The 20,097-nt window shown below is 40.3% G+C and overlaps 1 protein-coding gene across 4 annotated transcripts in view; it reads left to right on the top strand.

Annotated features, from left to right (window-relative positions):
* LOC121867215 (tRNA pseudouridine synthase A-like) overlaps positions 1-20,097 on the top strand; it is a 71,553-nt gene that overhangs the window by 28,235 nt on the left and 23,221 nt on the right. For all 4 annotated transcript variants that reach the window (XM_042367054.1, XM_042367055.1, XM_042367057.1 and 1 more), the window contains exons 7-8: positions 2,096-2,196; positions 10,915-11,120. In XM_042367054.1, coding sequence (XP_042222988.1) covers positions 2,096-2,196; positions 10,915-11,120 — 307 coding nt within the window. The remainder of the gene's footprint in view (positions 1-2,095; positions 2,197-10,914; positions 11,121-20,097) is intronic.

Below are 20,097 nucleotides of genomic sequence, written 5' to 3'. Positions count from 1 at the left end.
AAAATGACATTTGGAAATTAGAATGTTAGAAGACAATGGTTTAATGGTGCTGTTAATGTGTGTGCTGTTTAAGTACCTCATCACGTCACATCTCGCCTCGTCACCTCACCTTGTAGTTTATTACATTTATTTATTACTGTATTATTTACTTTATTATTACTCTATGCACATTATAAAATATTTTTATAGGCACAGTAATTATAAATAGATTATTTTCTGTGGCAGCCAAGGCATGGCAAGGTTAAAAACTGAACACAAAACCGAGGCGTTCATTAACACCGAGGGACCACTATATATATATATATATATATATATATATATATATATATATATATATATATATATATATATATATATATATATATATATATATATATATATATATATGTATGTATGTATGTGTGTGTGTGTGTGTGTGTGTGTGTGTGTGTGTGTGTGTGTGTGTGTGTTTTTTTGGTTTTTTTTTTTTTTTTTTTTTGTGTGTGTGTGTGTGTGTGTGTGTGTATGTATGTATGTGTATGTATGTAGTATGTATTATGTATGTTATGTATGTATGTATGTATGTATGTATGTATGTATGTATGTATGTATGTATGTATGTATGTATGTATGTATGTATGTTGTATGTATGTTGTATGTATGTATGATGTGTATGTATGTATGTATGTATTATGTATGTATGTGTATGTATGTATGTATGTATGTATGTATGTATGTATGTATGTATGTATATATGTATATATGTATGTATGTATGTATGTATGTTTTTTTGTTTTTTTTTTGTTTTTTTTTTTTTTTTTGTATATATATATATATATATATATATATATATATATATATATATATACACACACATACAGTTAACTCTCACTTTACGCAGTTAATGTAACCCGGAGGGTACCGCGGAAAGTGAGGAACGCGTAAAGTGAATAACATAACATATGGGATTAATTGAAATAGAGTCCAGGCCGACCCCCAAACTCCACTTTTTGACGACACACAACTATGTTGTAGTAAAAATATTATCTTAACTTTATGATGGCATGCACACACAATTAATAATTAAGAGAAATATCAATAATATTAGGTTTTTTAACACTTACATTAGTAGAAAAGATGGCTGGGCACACGGGGATGGGCGGTTGGTTCCGAGGCAGAGGGCAGATTATTGGCCCTCACCTGTATCACTTGTATCAATTGTATCACTATCCACCACAGAGGCTTGCAGGGCCTCTTTGTCAAACCCCTCAAAGTCCATATAAGTCCATATCCTCACTATCATTATCACTATCACTGACTTGGGCCGGCTGTGGTGGGTGGCGGGTGAAGAACTCGGTAATGTTTTGATGACTGGGCGACCTTGTGCTCACCCTGCTCGCGCTGCTCTCCTCATAAAAGGGTCCACACACCACGGAAAGTGAGCATTCCGTGTTCGGCAGGGTACCGGGTAAACGTGGAAACGCGTAAAGTGGGACCACGTAAAGCGAGGGTTGACTGTATATTTTTATTTTTTTTTTTACATGCACATGTGGTGAAAGTTGCCAACTGGCAATGCATTCCCCCCATATTTACATTAATTCTTATGGGGAAAATTTTCCCTGATATGAAATATAAATTGATTTTTCAAGGATAGAAGAAAGTAATGTTAACAAGTTGATTGTTTACAAGTGAAGTTTGGATCTAAAAAGAATTCATAATACTAAAGTATAAATTATTAAATTCATTAAGAAAGGAGCCTGAGAAAAGCAGGGAGCAAAGATTGAAAACAAAGAAAATTTTTGGGATAGAATCTTATTGAGTGAGAGATCAAGGGACTGTAGGGAAGATTTTGAATGTAGCTTATTCATGGAAGGTGATTAAACAGGGAGAGAATTAACAGCTTTGATGAATTTTGATATGTGAGGATAGTGTAAGAGGTAACAGAAAAGATAGAAAGAATTATGCTGTGATTACTATTTAAGTGATTGTGAAGAATTATTCCATGACCCAGAAGATTGGAGGAGGCTATGTAACTTCTGTGATACTTTGAAAATATATATTAGCATAAATAAGAACGGAAATATTTATTTGGATGTAAATATATGATTATTTTCAGGAAAGCCCAGGATGCCAGTGCCAATCGGTATATTATGGACATTGATTGTGGACAGCCATTTGAACGTGAAGGCTTAGAATGGATCACCATCAAGATTAAAGGTATAGCTTTCTTGAACCTCAATATTTTAGTGCTGTTGCACTCTTTTGAAAGTCCCCTCTTTGTTATATACTGTATATTGTTTTGTATATCTACAGTGGGCTGCACACAAGGTAGAATTTTAGATTCTTTGTTGGAGGGCTACTGGAGTGTAAACTTGACATGTCATTAAAACTCAAATATCATACAAAGATCTAGGCTATATTGGGAGATATACTTAACCTCTCTTATTCTTTCTGTGTTGTGTGGTGCCGGCCCCAATGATAACACTCTGGGTTGACTAGTAAATTCCTTGGTGTACTAGTCAAGGCTATTGTGAGTGTAGTTCAAGGCACACCCCCATGTGCACCTCTCCTAGTCCATCACAAAAGAAAAATTGAGATATATATTTTGTTGGGGAGGATGATAGACTCAAAAAGTAGATAGAGTATAGTATAAAAAAGATACTATTGATATTCAAGATTTGTAAGACATAGGAAGAAAAAATTAATAGTTGTTTAAGTTGCCTGCTTGAAGGAAGCGCTGAAAGATATCCTGATGAAATTCAACAAACATAGCAAAAATACTTTGACAACTTGGTGTTAATGATAGCCTTTGTGAGGCAGGAGTACTAGGAAGGTTGTATGTTTTAGTCCATATAATAATATTATTACTGTGAAAGAGTTTGGTTCACCTACAGTAGGCTTTTAGTAATTAGAAAATTTAATGGATGAAAGTTATATGAATGTGGTGATATCTCCATTAGCCAGAACAATTGGTGCAGAGCTCTTCCAGGGATGAGAGATTTCCAGGTAACGAGACGACTCTTTCAAAAGCCGGAAAAAATGCATCATCCCTGGAATTTTCCGGGTAACGGAAAAGTGTTCTCAGAAGTTCCTGAAATTGCACATTACAACATCTCTCGAACCCGGAAAAATATCCCTCATCTCCGGAATTCTCGGGTACTGGATTTTTTTCTTTTGAATTTGTGGAAAATGCGCCCGATTTTCATCTCTCACCCCCCCCCACACACACACAAAAAAAAATATATATATTAAAAAATCTCAGGAATTTTGTGGGTACTGAGAAAATTTTCTCAGGATTTTCCAGAAAATATGCCCCTTGGAAAATCGTTCCCAAAGCCGTAATTTTCCAGCAAGACTTTTTGAGGTAATGAATATGTGGCTGCCAAGTAAGCCGATTGTCAAAGATAATGCCCATGAAACGAGGTTCTGTGACACACCACACATGGTGACCATAGAGCTGTAGATCAGGATCTGGGTGAACACCTTCGGAGATGGCAGAAATGCATGGCTACCGTCTTCAAGGGAGAATATCTGAAACCATGCTGTGGTTCAACGAGAAACCTTAGCCAATGCAAGTTGTGTGTGTTGTTCAGCCACTGACATGCGGGAAGCTTCATATCAAATGGACAAGTCATCTACATACAATGATATTGATACACCACTTGAAACTGATGCTGCTACCCCATTTATTACAATGGCAAATAGGGTCACACTCAAGAGACAGCCCTGAGGATCCCCATCCTCCTGAATATATGGTGCTGACATTTCTATGGCAACGCGGACACCTAAAAGTACATTGGCCCAAGAATTAACTTATTATTGATGGTAAATTTCCCCACAAGCCAAAATTGTGAAGCTCCTTAAGGATGCCAAATCTCCAAGCTGTATCCTGTGCTTTCTCTAGGTCGAATACTGTAAAACGCTGACGAGATGCTGGTGGCGAGCTAAGACCTCACAGACGATGGTCTCAACAAGAGCATCTGTTGTTAAATGTATCTTCCAGAAGCCAGATTGATATGGTGAAAGAAGGGCATTCTTCACTGATGCTGTGGCAAAAGCAGCTGCTTCTCGCCCCTTGGCACATCATTCCTCTGTACCTGCCTCTGATCGAAATGGCAGTGCAGGTGGGATGCTGTCGGTGCAAACAAGCTTTGTTACATCCACCCTGCATTGGGTGCCTGGGAATATCAGGGACTGTCGTGCTGCCGGGTCACTGCTTTAGTCCACCTTCACATTGGCCACACACGGCTGACTCATGGTTTATTAAAGGAGAGGGGGCTCTTTCCCCATTGTGATGACTGCCAGGCCCCATTGACTGTTTGACACCTCCTGGTGGAGTGCCCCATTCTCAGAGATTTTCATCGTAAGCACCTCTCCCAGTGTCCGGGGGGGGGGTCTTACTGTCTCTCTTTGGTGCTGGGGGGAGGAGTGAGTGGTGTGGGAGGGGATGTCCTCTCCTCCGTGGAAGAAGCTGGCCTACACAGGGTTTGAGTTTTATCTATTAATGTTTAAATGTTTTATGAAAGTCATATGTTATTTATTACTTATGTTTTTACCTTCCATATGATTTTAGTCTTTTAAACCTTTATTTTAATTTGGTGACATAAGACCTAAGCTGTTGCTTGCCTGTTATTTTCTGCATACGTTTCCATACCTGGGACAAGGAAATTTTTACATTTAGAGAGGAGACATAAGTGGAAAATGACCGACGACGGGCATTCTTTAATACTTGACGAGCTTGAGCTGTGGCTCGTTTGTACAGCTACTCCCCGACTTATGACCTACTCGACTTACGACCACCCGGACATACGACCGCCTCAGTCGTACCAAAATTTTATCAAATTACATATTTTTGAGTCCCAACTTCAGTGATTGCACTGTGTACTGACAAAATTTTCGTTTGTAATTTACTTTAAAATGGCTGGCAGAGGGTATAGGTACACTCGCAACAAAAAGTATCGGTGCATACTGTAGTCTGAACAATTTGAGACCAGTGATTATAGGCATTGGGAAAGGCGAGTTGTTCCAGCCGTATGTTGGCAGCCCTGTAATCCTGCTGAGCAGCTACTATGGCCTGGTCAAGTGAAACAAACCGTTATAAATAAGGTCGGGAAGTGATAAATAGACAGTATGAAATATGAGGAGCTCCCTGTTAACAAAATTATTTGTGATACTTTTGGATATTGCCACATTAATTTATGCTACCAAATAAACCACTCAACCTGGTCGTCCTGAGGGGTGGTGCAGCGTGAACTGCCGCTCCGAGACCTGTCGTCTGTAGCACCAGTTTCGAGGTATCGCCGAATCCATCGTGCAGAGGTGTTCCTGTGGACACCAACCCGCTGGCTAATTTCTGTGATGCCGAACCCTTCGTTATGAAGGGCAATAATAGCTCCTTGTGTTCCCTCTGAGGTTTCCATGTCGTCTGGCATGTGTAAATCTCTACTGCTCCATATTGCCTCTGTTTTATACCCACGTTCACCGAGACCGAACCCTCGCTCATCATTCAGTCGACACAAAGCAACAATCCGAAAAGAGGAAACAAACACACTGATTGTCAGCCATATGGCAACACCTAGAGGGGGGGGGAGTTATGAGGATACACTTACCAACCTTCCCGATATATCACAGTGTATACGTATCGTTTCAGAAGTCGTCGATCTCACCCTGCACCGATACTTTTTGGTGCGAGTGTACATTGGAAGTGAATCTTGCAAGCTGTCACCTGCAATGCATAAGTGATAGATAATGGGCTATAGGGTACACCACACTTGTCTGAGTCAAGGATGGCTGTGCCCCCATGATTCGTGTGTTCTTGATTTTGAAGAGACTAAAAAGCCAAATAACCTCTGGGATGGGGATGATAGCACCTATCCTCCCCATCCCAGAGACAAATACATACATTGGAAAATTTGCGCTGGAGCAACTGGAGCTCCTCCCATTTGGCTCATAAACCTCGACAATTCTATTGGATGATGGTAGCCATGATTAGTGGAAATTTAAGTTGGGGTATGTGAGTGTGCCACCCCTAACAGACTGGGCTTAGTTAGGGTGTTGGATCCTGGAGGATGCACTGGGAGTGCACCACGACGAGCTCCCCCTCCAGTCCCCCTGCTGAAGGGGGGAAAGCTTATCTGAGACCGGGCCTTTCTATTCCTCCCCAGGGTTGAAAGATGCGTCTGGCCACAGACGACCCAGATGTAGACCCATCCGATGGATCCACACCAGAGTTAACCCCCTGGAGATGGCTTCCCAGTTGGAAGATCCATAAAAGTGACCCCTGTGCCTGGGGTCCCAGCTGCCAGTTTAATTTTAGTTAGGGTCTCATTGCTGGAGGCATCCGGAAGAAGGTCAGTCAACATCTGGGGAGGAGGCGCCAGCCTGAACTAATGCACCTTATGTTGGAGTGTCTGGCACTCAAAATTAGGTTCTGAAGTTGGTAAATGGGTCGGTCTTACTTCACAACAGTCAGACAATTCACCATTGAGACCTTGGCCTGCCTCATGCATATGGACCTCAGCCACTACAAGAGAACTGTGAGGATTGATGGCATAGAGTAGGGGGTGGGAGCTGAATTCAATACAAGTACGGATGATTCTCGCGACGATGTCACAGTAACAGTTTGCCGAGCCTTGTGTCGGGACAGAACCTGTACATAAGAATCCCCGTGACTTGAGACTGTTTCTGCGCTTCTGGCTTCAGCAAAGCTCTCTTTGTCTCTCGTGTGGATATAGAGTATCTCTCTCTTGAGTCGGAACCGTTCACATTCAGTAGAAGAGATTGGGTGCGCCTCACTATAGTGAAAAAAGCAGATCGGACCTGAACATTTCTGACCCTCATAGGCCTTACCACGCTTAACACTTACTGCAGGAACACCCAGCTGTAGCTTATGACAAGTGCGGCTAACATGGCCATACATCTGACAATGGAAGCATCCTCTAGGGCAGTGGTTCTTAACCTTTTAGGGTCGCGCCCCCTATAGCAGTTGGTCCTCATCTCCACGCCCCCCTTCCTTCCTTCATATAAAATTATAAATCTAAAAATTCTAAAACAATTTCCTCTTGAATTAAATAGGAAAATTGAGAAACTAGTTTCTCATTTGTTACTTTAATAACTTTAATTACACTATTCCAAAGAGTCTGTATAAGCTACCGTCACAGTCAGTGTTGACAAATTTTCAAATGTGAATTATCGTACTTATGCCTCAAAATTATCGTTTCTTTACTAAATTATCATACACTTCCCGACATTATTACTACCTTAATTCAGTCACTTTTAATGGAATTTTACATTTTGATTGACGTAGTTACCATTTACGACACTTTGAAGTATTTGTGGGGAGCAAGACCCCCCCTCCCCACGATAATCCAAATAAGGGGACACACACACACACACCTGTTAAAGCCATTCCTTATTTTTACTCTTGGTTTGCGCCGCCCCCCCCCCCCTGAAAATTACTCACACCTCCCTAGGGGGGCATGCCCCCCCTGTTAAGAACCACTGGTCTAGGGTTTGGGACATATAGTTTCACCTTAATCCTTAAGCCCTGGGTTAGGGTGCTGCTGACATTCCCTTCCCCCCGCAGGGATAAATCGAGAAGAAAAATCAACTTTTCCAAAAATAATAATAAAAAAAACATGGCAGGAAAATTGGCGGATGTTCTGGAACGTCACCCGGGGCCTAAGGGTTAAGGGAGATCCAGACAACCATGGTAGAGGGTGGAAGATCAAAGGAGAGATCCAGACAACCATGGTAGAGGGTGGAAGATCAAAGGAGAGATCCAGACAACCATGGTAGAGGGTGGAAGATCAAAGGAGAGATCCAGACAACCATGGTAGAGGGTGGAAGATCAAAGGAGAGATCCAGGCAACCATGGTAGAGGGTGGAAGATCAAAGGAGAGATCCAGACAACCATGGTAGAGGGTGGAAGATCAAAGGAGAGATCCAGACAACCATGGTAGAGGGTGGAAGATCAAAGGAGAGATCCAGACAACCATGGTAGAGGGTGGAAGATCAAAGGAGAGATCCAGACAACCATGGTAGAGGGTGGAAGATCAAAGGAGAGATCCAGACAACCATGGTAGAGGGTGGAAGATCAAAGGTGGGTAGAGATCAAAGGAGAGATCCAGACAACCATGGTAGAGGGTGGAAGATCAAAGGAGAGATCCAGGCAACCATGGTAGAGGGTGGAAGATCAAAGGAGAGATCCAGACAACCATGGTAGAGGGTGGAAGATCAAAGGAGAGATCCAGACAACCATGGTAGAGGGTGGAAGATCAAAGGAGAGATCCAGGCAACCATGGTAGAGGGTGGAAGATCAAAGGAGAGATCCAGACAACCATGGTAGAGGGTGGAAGATCAAAGGAGAGATCCAGGCAACCATGGTAGAGGGTGGAAGATCAAAGGAGAGATCCAGACAACCATGGTAGAGGGTGGAAGATCAAAGGAGAGATCCAGGCAACCATGGTAGAGGGTGGAAGATCAAAGGAGAGATCCAGACAACCATGGTAGAGGGTGGAAGATCAAAGGAGAGATCCAGACAACCATGGTAGAGGGTGGAAGATCAAAGGAGAGATCCAGGCAACCATGGTAGAGGGTGGAAGATCAAAGGAGAGATCCAGACAACCATGGTAGAGGGTGGAAGATCAAAGGAGAGATCCAGGCAACCATGGTAGAGGGTGGAAGATCAAAGGAGAGATCCAGGCAACCATGGTAGAGGGTGGAAGATCAAAGGAGAGATCCAGACAACCATGGTAGAGGGTGGAAGATCAAAGGAGAGATCCAGACAACCATGGTAGAGGGTGGAAGATCAAAGGAGAGATCCAGACAACCATGGTAGAGGGTGGAAGATCAAAGGAGAGATCCAGGCAACCATGGTAGAGGGTGGAAGATCAAAGGAGAGATCCAGACAACCATGGTAGAGGGTGGAAGATCAAAGGAGAGATCCAGACAACCATGGTAGAGGGTGGAAGATCAAAGGAGAGATCCAGACAACCATGGTAGAGGGTGGAAGATCAAAGGAGAGATCCAGACAACCATGGTAGAGGGTGGAAGATCAAAGGAGAGATCCAGACAACCATGGTAGAGGGTGGAAGATCAAAGGAGAGATCCAGGCAACCATGGTAGAGGGTGGAAGATCAAAGGAGAGATCCAGGCAACCATGTCAAAGGAGAGATCCAGACAACCATGGTAGAGGGTGGAAGATCAAAGGAGAGATCCAGACAACCATGGTAGAGGGTGGAAGATCAAAGGAGAGATCCAGGCAACCATGGTAGAGGGTGGAAGATCAAAGGAGAGATCCAGACAACCATGGTAGAGGGTGGAAGATCAAAGGAGAGATCCAGGCAACCATGGTAGAGGGTGGAAGATCAAAGGAGAGATCCAGACAACCATGGTAGAGGGTGGAAGATCAAAGGAGAGATCCAGACAACCATGGTAGAGGGTGGAAGATCAAAGGAGAGATCCAGACAACCATGGTAGAGGGTGGAAGATCAAAGGAGAGATCCAGGCAACCATGGTAGAGGGTGGAAGATCAAAGGAGAGATCCAGACAACCATGGTAGAGGGTGGAAGATCAAAGGAGTCAAATGTCAATCTCAGAGTTGGTGTAGGGTTAAGAATGCCATTTTCTTTCTTGCAGAACCTGTCCACTTTGACCACCTTTTGGACTAGGAGCTTCTCCACAAGTTTCTCCTCTGAGTATTGGAGTAGCTCTTTAGAAAATAGTACCACCGCTCTACACTGGTTAAAAAATGGCATGTGGAGTACAGGAGACTGGGGCACCAGATACTTCAGACCGGGTACAAAGTCGAGCATTCTCCTCGGGGGAGGAAACCTCCACTAGGAGGCTACCTTCTTGCCGAGTGGATATTTTAGGTTCTCTCCCATAAACTGATACAATTGACCTGTGAACATCAAAAATGTCCAGGTCCATTACAGGCTGGCCTTCCACAGTATGGAACACTAGGTATTTTACAAATCACCTGTTAAACACACCTGGTAAGATCTCGCAAGCAGAAGTGTGATGGAGTGTCGGGGCCAGTGGGCCTCCTGCAGCTCTTATCCTTGGGTATTTGTCAGGACCCAGAGCCATTTTTTTAACCTGATATGGCTGTAATGTTGCAGTTGATCCATAGGAGGGTCCAGGGACTGGTGCAGGGTCATCAGGGGTTAATCTGGCCAGCTAAAGGAGTTTGTTTCTTCCATAAAAAACAAAGTAACTTCACCCCTCCCCCACCCACCACAAAGCCCAACAAGGGGAGATCAATGCCTGAGATAAGAAACTGGTGGCCCCAGGGGTAGTAGGGGAGTATAAGCGGGTAACCACCAAGTGGCCAAGACAGCATCTCCTTGGCCGTAGGAGTGTCTGGCTCCCTGATGCCCGCTTGACCCTAGCAACACTGTGACCAGTTGATTGACTTGATTGGGCCTAACCAAGCCGCCTGTCTAGCCGGAATAGGAGATCAAAGAGATGTGTTGCTAGTCGCAGGGTGCAGCGTTGCTCAACCTCCAGGACTCCCGTCTCACAGCATTATGGGTCACCACACATGGTAAACACACATGTAGGAGAGTATCCCAACCCAGTGTTCTAGGTTGGGGACGATGCTGCTTGTCTGCTCTCAAAACCAACAGCATGATAGGAGCCATTTTGTCTGGACCCTCCCTGGTGACCCACCCAGTTTGGAGAACCCTTCCCCACCCTCTGAGGAGGGAATGAAGGCAGGCCAAGCCCCCCTCTGTATCATTGGGACTCACAATCCCCCCCACTGCAGCAAGGTGGCTCCCACTGGGGGGATGATTTTGTGAAATTTGCTGTAAGATATGGTTATGGAGAAAGATTAGTGGGATTTGATAATACAGTAGCAGGAAATTTAAGACATTTAAGAAAAGTGGATAGGATTTTTTTTTATACTATATTGGGTTCCTTTTTTCACAGGACAAAGTTTCATGATGCACCAAATTCGCAAAATGATTGGTTTGACAATGGCCGTCACTCAGGGACTGGCCAACGCCGACATCATCACCAGAGCGTGGGGGAAGGACCGCGTGGATGTGCCCATTGCACCGGGAATTGGCTTAGTCCTGGAGGAGCCACATTATGACAAGTATAATAAGAGATATGGATCCGACGGCATCCATGAGGTATATGTTGCTTGCATCAGTACTATTGAACTGTTATCATTATTCTTTTACAAAAGAGTGTAAAAGGCTTTTTCTGTTGGTTAAGCAATAGATGGGTCATATCGGCCTAATTTAGAGATATTGTGGCTGTTTATTGGGAACCTGGACAGTTCACTAATTTATAAATACTGTACAGTACGGTATATGATACTGTACATGAGTTCACATGACGTTTCTGACATCTAGAATACCTGTCAATATTTTGAAGGCCAGGTTTCATCTTTTATAAATTTGTAAATACTGTAAAATATAAACATAGTAATGTAAGAAAGAACAGTTCGCCTTGGAAACATTTTTCTTGAATTTTGTCATTAAGTTTTATTTATGTAATATTTTTTTTTAATTTAGAAGAGTAAATTGAAAAAATTATTTACATGAAACAGATAACAAGACAAGACTGCCTTCATGATTAACTAATTGATGTCTTTCAGCTTCATTCCATTCACAGTTAAGTGAGGTGGAACTGATGCACTAAGACTCACAAGAAGTGTATTTGGTTTTTCCTGAATTATTTTTAAACGAGACAGTGAATTAAGATTTCTGTGTTACTGTACATGAATGCTTCTTTCATACTTTCAGTCGTCCTCACTCAGCTGATCATCAGTAAGTGTCTGATCACCATTCGCCTTATCACGGTTAAAGCGACACCATATGAGGTCCTCTGGACCATAATGTACTAAGGCCCAAAACAGAAAATGGAGGAAAATGCAGTTGAAATTTTTCACATTTTCATATTGCAATAATCTTTTAACCTATAACAATATCTGACTGATTATTCTTATAAAATGTAGCTAAGGACGTGTAATTTTATGCAATATAAAAGAAATAGAAAAAATATATTTATTATTTCTAACAAGTGCAGTCTCTCCTCGACTTACGACTGGGTTCCGGACTGACGACCAGGTCGTAACTCGAATTGGGCGTAAGTCGAAAAGGCGAAAATAATACATAGAAAATCTCAAATGAAATACGGTACAGTAAAAGTAATCAATAATGAAAAATTAATAAAGTGTTACTGTGCACTTACCTTTAATGTAGTCAGCTGAATGCACACAGGGTCTCAATAATTTTTTAATTAAACATGGAGACTACATTAATTGGATGAAGCAGAGGAGGAGACAAGGCTGGGTAGGTCATTAATTTCGCTTTCTTCAGACAGGCTAACATTCTTGCTTGTTGAAGGTATTGGATCATCTTTAGGAAGTGAAGAGGCAGCAGTGGTGGGGCGTGAGGAGACCAGTGGGGGACTTCTTAAAATATATGTCCAATTTAGGCTGCACAGTTTGCCTTTTCTTTTCATTGTAAATATCCTTGTAGCAAGCAAGTGAATCTTGGATCAGTCTGTCAACTTTTGCAAAACGCTCAACATTTTGATCCATTTCTTCAAACATTTGCATCCCTTTATTAATACGAGTGAGAGAAGCCAAGGTCGCGTGAAATGGTTGCTACCGTTTTTCCATTTTCATATTGCATTATTATTTTAATTTTCAGCTCAAAAGTAATTGACTGTCTCCTTTTCTTATCAGCACCACGAGAACTCTCACTTTTACGCTTGGCAGTCATTTTAAAGGGAATTAGAAATTTTTTTTTGTCAGTACACAGCGCGATCACTAACAACAACGACGGCCAAACACCAACGGAGCGGGCTACGGCGTGGATGCTGTACACCACGAGGTGGCCCAGCCCACGCTGTTGTATGGGACGGAAACGTTTCGGTTCTAGAAAATATGTACAGTAATATAAGACGTACTTTTGTTCTGAAAAATGGCAAGAAAAACAAACATTTATCTGTGTCCTATATGTAAAGTTATGGTCTCTTGCAGGCTAGTGAATGCAGTTGCTGTCTCCAGTAGGCTAAATTCTACCTAGTCCAACTCCTGAATTAAAAATATGTTACTGCTTACTTAAATACATTATTAATTATGATTAATTAAAAATAAGAATTATTGTAAATATTAAAACTAGATTTATAAATACTGTACTGATGATGATAACCAGAAGCGATTAGCTTCTAAATGGAAGGCATCCAACTCTTCAGAGCTAAGCAGTAACTCTTTCAAGCATTACTATCTATTAATGTCATACCTGCAACATTTATCTTTAAATCTACAAATACCTGATAGAAATGAAGATTTACAGATAATTTTCTTTTCACATTTGTGTCTGTTAACGTTGTGAGCTATGTTGTGATTATTTTTCAACTTTTATTTTCGGGTAGATATGCGTAACTTTATTCATATTTTTATGCTCGGTTTCATACACACACAATTCTACATACAGGGTGTGCAAAAAATAAAAATAGTAATAATAATTATCATAAGGTCAAAAACATAAAGGGTATAAAAAAAAAATTGTGAGCCAGCCAGAGTTAGTATGCTGAGGGGGAAGTTATGTTATGGTTATTTTTCTACTCATAATTTCCCTTCCCCCTAACTTTCAAACTAGATCTGTTTCTTGAGCTGATATCGTTTCATCTATTAATGCTGATCTGTGTAGTATCTCCGAATGGGGAGGTAGAAATTTAGTTAAATTCAATAGTAATAAAACAGTACGGTAGGGTCTGGATATATCACGACTTTTTATAACAATTTTTTATATCGCGACTACCAAAATTATCGACATTTTCCAATATATAGCGATAAATTTATTTACTTCGCGAGGGAAATCGGGCAGGAAATATTTCAAATGTACCAGTGGCTGCTCACTCACGCATTCATGCCCGCCCGCTCAGTCTTTCTGAGTGAGTGACGAGAAAGCAGCCGACTGCTGCAGATTACGACTTCATAAGGTGAGTGTAAATGGGTTGCTAATGATGTGAAAAGTGAAGTGAAAATAATGGAAAGCTTAATGGAAAAGATTTAATACTGTAACTAATATTTTTGGTGTTTGTTTATGTAGGTGTGGGATTGTTAAGTGAGTGTGGCAGTGTGGCCTCTACTTCCGAGTCTGGTGTTCCCAGGATGGTGCGTCAGCTGTCGAGTCTGGTGTTTATTGATAATGATATTGAAAGACCTGGTGTTCCCGAGTCTAGTGTTCATTGGTGGTTTAGTTAGAAAGAAAATGAACTCAAGTCAAGTTTAGTCACTTTTTTTGGCCTACAGAACCTAACCCTGTTTTCCCCCATTGATTACATGTAATTATATCTCGAGATTTAGTATATAGTGAACATCGTTGGACCCTATCTCGCGATATATCCCGACTCTACTGTATTTACCAATTACACTTTCCAAAATAGAAGATATCCCACCAATCACTTTTCAGGATGCAATCATTTTGCACCCACAGCATTGCTAAAGCTTGGGATTGGGATGCTTTACAGATGCTGTAGCTACTTCACTCCTGAGCAGTTGCTTCAAGTTTATTACGGATTCATTCATCCTAACTTGGAGTACTGCTCTCATATCAGGGGTGGTTGTTCCTCTGTCCAACTGTTAGATAGGGTGGAATCAAAGGCATTTCATCTTATTAACTCTCCTCCTTAAGTTGATAATCTTCTTCCCTTTCTCATCGCTGCAATATTGCTTCAATCTCTCTCTTTTACAGGTACTTTAACGGGCAATTTTTGGTGGATTTGGCATCCTGTGTACCGCCTGAAAGGCCGTGGGCTCGTAACACTCGTCTTGGCCGCGGTGCCCACCATTTCTGTGTAGATGTCGATCACACTAGAATAACCTGTTATAGTACATACATTTTTCCTGACAAAGCTAAACTGTGGAATGCTGTGCCTTCTGTGTTTCCATACTCTTACAATCTGTCTCACTTCAAAAACCCGGTTTTCCGGCATTTTCGTGGTGTTTATTAATTTGCTAATATCTCCATTAGCCATAATCACTCAAACCCGGAACTCTCCGATAGCCAGAATTGAAATTTTCTCAGAAAATCGTTCCCAAAGCTGGAATTTTCCGAGGGGCACATTTTCCGGAAAACTCTGAGAAAATATTCTTGGTGCAGGAAAATTCCGGGGATGGAGTAGATTTTTTCCGGGTTTGAGAAATGAAAATCGCATTTTCTGGAAATTCCAAGGACAAATTTTCGTCACTCGGAAAATTCCGGGGATGAGGGATTTTTTTTTCTGGGTTCGAGGGATGATGTAATGGGCAATTTCTGGAATTTCTGAGAACATTTTTCCGTTACCCGGAAAATTCTGGGGATGTGGGAGGTTTTTTTTCCTGTCTTTAAGAGAGTTGTTTTGTTACCCAGAAATCTTTCATTCCCGAAAGTGCTCTGCACCAAATGTTCCGGCTAACGGTATAGCCTTTTTCTCTTCAATTTATATATTTTTTTTTACTTTCATTTTTTGTGTCCTAGGCCCCTGTGTGCGTCGATGACCTGTGCCCGGGTGGGCTATTCCCCATAAAAAAGAAAAAGAAAAAAAGAAGATATACAGGTATCCCTCCTTTTTACAATGGGGTTAGGTTTCAGAAAAAACCCATCGCTAGGTGAAATATCGTAGATTGGAATCATTATAACTTGGGGTTCAATGGGATACTTTCCCAGCAAGTCCAACACCCACATGTGTCACCGAAAGAAAAGGTTCTTATATTAATAATACAGTATACATAAAACAAACAACACTTTCCACATCATTAAAAACAAGCTTAGTTGTCATTATATGTCCCCATTGAGGCTAAGGTGGAGTGGAGACGTCACTCTGACTCCCACACAGCTTCTGGGGCAGAGTACAATGTGAACATTAGTGATGACCTCTCACTGTAAGGTAAAAAAAAAATACCACATGATAAGTAACAACACCGATACTAACTGATAATCGTTGAGATACACAATCACAGCCTTATGCGATCACCAGGGAACAAAACTTGGTACTGTAGTGCACCAGGTGGCTGTTTGGCGGCATGCATGTTGACAACAACCAACATGCGTTCAATCATGTAACTCAACGATTATCGTTCAGTATCAATGTGTGTGTTTTTTTTTTACAGTGAGAGGACATCACTAACACTAATACTAATATTGTACAGTACCATACTCTGTTTTGGTGACTGTGAAGTAATTTTTAGTATGTTTTATGTGACTATATAAACTGCTGTCTCTGTTTTTGTGAAACAGCATTGAGACACCCTAGAGGCTGTGTGGAACTGTTTGTTTTCTTATTATGTATGCATAGATTATACACCAATAACTTGTATTTGATGTTTTTAACACTATTTCTGCATCATATTTGGATACACATAGACTTAGTATAAAACAATGGATGATGCAAAACAACGTACAGTGGTCCCTCGGTTAACGAACACAATTCGTTCCACAGAGTCGTTCGTTAACCGAAAATTTTGTTAACCGAATCCATTATTTCAATGGGATATTGGGTAAATGGATCCAGCTCACCGAAAATTACATATAAAGTAAAAAAAAAAAAAATGAAGTAAAGTACACTTACTTTGAGGTGTGTACAGTATGTAGAAGACTCCTGGTTAATGATGATGATGGGAATGAGAAGTGGGGTGGAGAAGAAGGGAGAAAAGAAGGAAGTGGTATGGAGGAAAAATCACCTTCTTTGGACCCATGCTTCATGCGTCATTTCACCAATAAAATTTTAAGTTCATTAGGTGTAATTCAAGATTATTTTCTTTAAATCAACACTGCACTGTGCTATATATTATCAATATGTCAACTAAAGTTCAGAATGAACAATAATTTCAATGAAAAATGCAAAAATATTCAAGACACCAACAAAATAGATGCTCTCTCGACAGTAAGCAAAGCCCAACTGACGCCTCGTAGCCGACACGCATCTGATTGGCGCACAACAAACTAGTTCCTTGTACTGCATATATTATCAATATGCAAAATAAATGTTAAAATGACTAATACTTTTAATATAAAGCATTCAAAAATATTAAAAAGCTGAAATGTATTTAATCCATTGGAAACGAATTTAAACTTAGAACAGATTACTGAATTGGCAGGCTGGGCCATCAGCTGATTCTCACAACAACAAATTGGCATGTTAGTTCCCTCTACAGTACTGCATATATTATCAATATTTAATGTTAAAATGACTAATAATTTTAATATAAAACATTCAAAAATATTAAAAAGCTCAACTTAAATGATATTTAATCCATTGGAAACGAATTTATACTTAGAACAGATTACTGAATTGGCAGACTGGGCCATCAGCTGACCAGCTGATGCTCACATCAAAACGTGATTTTCATAAGGATTTCGTTAATCAAATTTTTGTTCGTTAACCGAATTGAAGATTCTTATGGAAGGTAATTCGTAAACCGAAATTTCGTTAACCGAGGGACCATTGTATATATACTGTACAGTGGTCCCTCGGTTAACGAGCGCCTCGATTAACGAGATTTCGGTTAACGAGTTACCTTCCATAAGATTCTTAACTTCGGTTAACGAGCAATCCCTCGATTAACGAGTTTCTTACGAGCCGACCTGAACATGTTTTCGCTTGCATTTGGCGGTCCACCAGCTGTAGTATTAGTCCGCCAATACAGTAATCGGTTCTAGGGCTTAAATTCCTTACCATTTTAGCAATTATCAAAAGGTTTATACTAATCAATAATTTTAAAAGTTTAATATTAAATTTTGTTGTCATTTTAACAATTAATGAACATAATTGAAGGTAATGAAACTAGTTTTATGCACGCCATCCAGCCTCTCAACACACCATACAGGCGTCAGTCTTTGTGTCTTTTCAGTAGAGGTAACATCTTGCTTGAGACTCCTCAAATAAATGCTTTTTTTCTGTGTTTGCAAGCAAATTATTGGTCATTTTGAATTTTTTTTTACATATTGACAATATATAATGCAGTGCAGTGTTGATTTAAAGAAAATAATCTTGAATTACACCAAGAGAACTAAAATTTTATGGGTGAAATGGTGCCATGGGGTGACTTCTCTTCCACCCCAATGCTCTCCCTTCTCCTCCACCCCCATTCTAATTCCCATCATCATCATCCAGGAGCCTTCTACATACACACCTCAAAGTAAGTGTACTTTTCTACCTTTTTTGTTGAATATAGGCAACTTTCGGTGAGCTGGAAACAATTACCCAAAAAACCATTGAAACAATGGTTTCGGTTAACGAGTTATTCGGTTAACGAGCAACCTTCTAGAACGGATTGTGTTCGTTAACCGAGGGACCACTGTACATAAATATACACTCCTATTCTTAAATCACTACTGTAATGTGATACAGGTGATTAATTTTTATCTCTTGTGCAAAATATATGACGTTTACAGTATATTCAAATTATTTGCTGTCTTGCAAGGATTCCAGCAATGCAAATTATATTTTCCTAACTTTAGTCTGATATATTATTTAAGATAAAAACTGTAAGCCTAAAACCCTGGCTGGGCAGATGGGGGAGAGGGAGGGAGTGAGCAGGAGGTGAGGTGATATGTTTGACAGTTGATGCCCAAGGTCTAATGTGTGTTTATTTATCACTCCTTAAGTGACTAAGCCTCTCTCTTATAAAATGCCAGTGAAATGACCTGGGAGAATATAATTTACATTGCTGGGATTCTTGTAAGATAGTGATTAATTTGAATATAAACAAGCTCTAATTTGCACTAGACATAAAAAGAAATTTCAGTAACCAATGTAGTGTAGATTTACAGTAAACTCCCTCTAACCCAGACTCGTGTAATCCGGATCCCCTTGCCAACCGGACTGGGGTCCAGCACCGGACACATGTATCTCCAACCCGGAGAAACACGACCAAAATCCGGTTAGTATGGGGGAAACTTCACGTAAGCAGGTGGTGGGGTAACTCAGCAGCTGCCTCTGAGGAGATGGTGGAGGTGGTTGCTGAGTAGCACTAAAGTGAAGTGTCTTAAGAAATAGAAATAGTGTACAGTACATACAGTCAATGAAATTAGTAATGAAAATATAACCTCTGCTCTACCTTCGATGGCATACATTTTTGTACAGTACAATCACTTCCTTCCTCAACTGCCTCCTCACCTCAAGACTCAACCACCTCATGATAAGTGAATAATTAATAAGTACAGTGCAGTACTTTATTATTAACATATACTATGTGCTTCTATTTTTAATCAACACGTATATTATAATATAGTAATTATTTACACTACTGTATATGATTATATGAAACACTCTTCTACGTTGTACGATTCTCTTATCACTCACATTATATAAGGCTGAAGCGGTCACGAGCAAAAATATTTACGTTGAGCAAAAAAGCGCATAAACTTTTATCCATGGCATCCATTCTAAATAAATTAGAAAGATGAATTTTGGTGCAGTAATGATCCTGAATAAATTTTTTACAATACTGTCTCAATAAAAGATCCTCAAACTAAATATTTTGACATAATATAATGATGGGAACTCGATTATTTTCTGAAAAAAAATGTAAGAAGTGTTTATAATGGAGTCTTTAAATCAGTTCTAATTAATCTATAGACATTTTAATGTTTTTATTTATTTTTTTATTTATTTTTTTTGTATTTATTTTTTTTTTACCCAAATAATCCTGAATACAGTAATATCTGCCAACCACCCTGTTAGGTTCCTGAAAAACCCTGTGGTTGGCAAGACTAAAAGCTGATGGGAATAGGGGATTAGGTTCCATGGCCATGAATAACACTCATCAAAAGCCTAACTAAGTTGCGTGTTTCTTCACAAAACACTGCCATCTCTCTTTGGTGCTGGCGGGGGGAGTCGGTTGTGTAGGAGGAGACAGCCTCTCCTTCGTGGAGGAAGCCGGCCTTGTACACAAGCTTTGTGTTTTATCAATTGATGTTTAAATGTTTACTGACAAAAGTTCTATGTTATTTGTTACTTATTTTTTTTACCTTGTTTTATTTGATTTTAGTCTTTTAAGCCTTTATTTTAATTCAGCGACACATGACCTAAGCTGTTGCATCACCAGGGATGTAATTACCAACATCAGTCAATCAATCAATCACTTAACAATTCCTGTATTGTAAA

Source organism: Homarus americanus, unplaced genomic scaffold, assembly GCF_018991925.1.
Source record: "Homarus americanus isolate GMGI-L3 unplaced genomic scaffold, GMGI_Hamer_2.0 scaffold6317, whole genome shotgun sequence".
Taxonomy (NCBI): Eukaryota; Metazoa; Arthropoda; class Malacostraca; order Decapoda; family Nephropidae; genus Homarus; species Homarus americanus.
The sequence above is the reverse complement of the archived record's forward strand: the minus strand, read 5'-3'. Positions and strand labels throughout refer to the sequence as shown.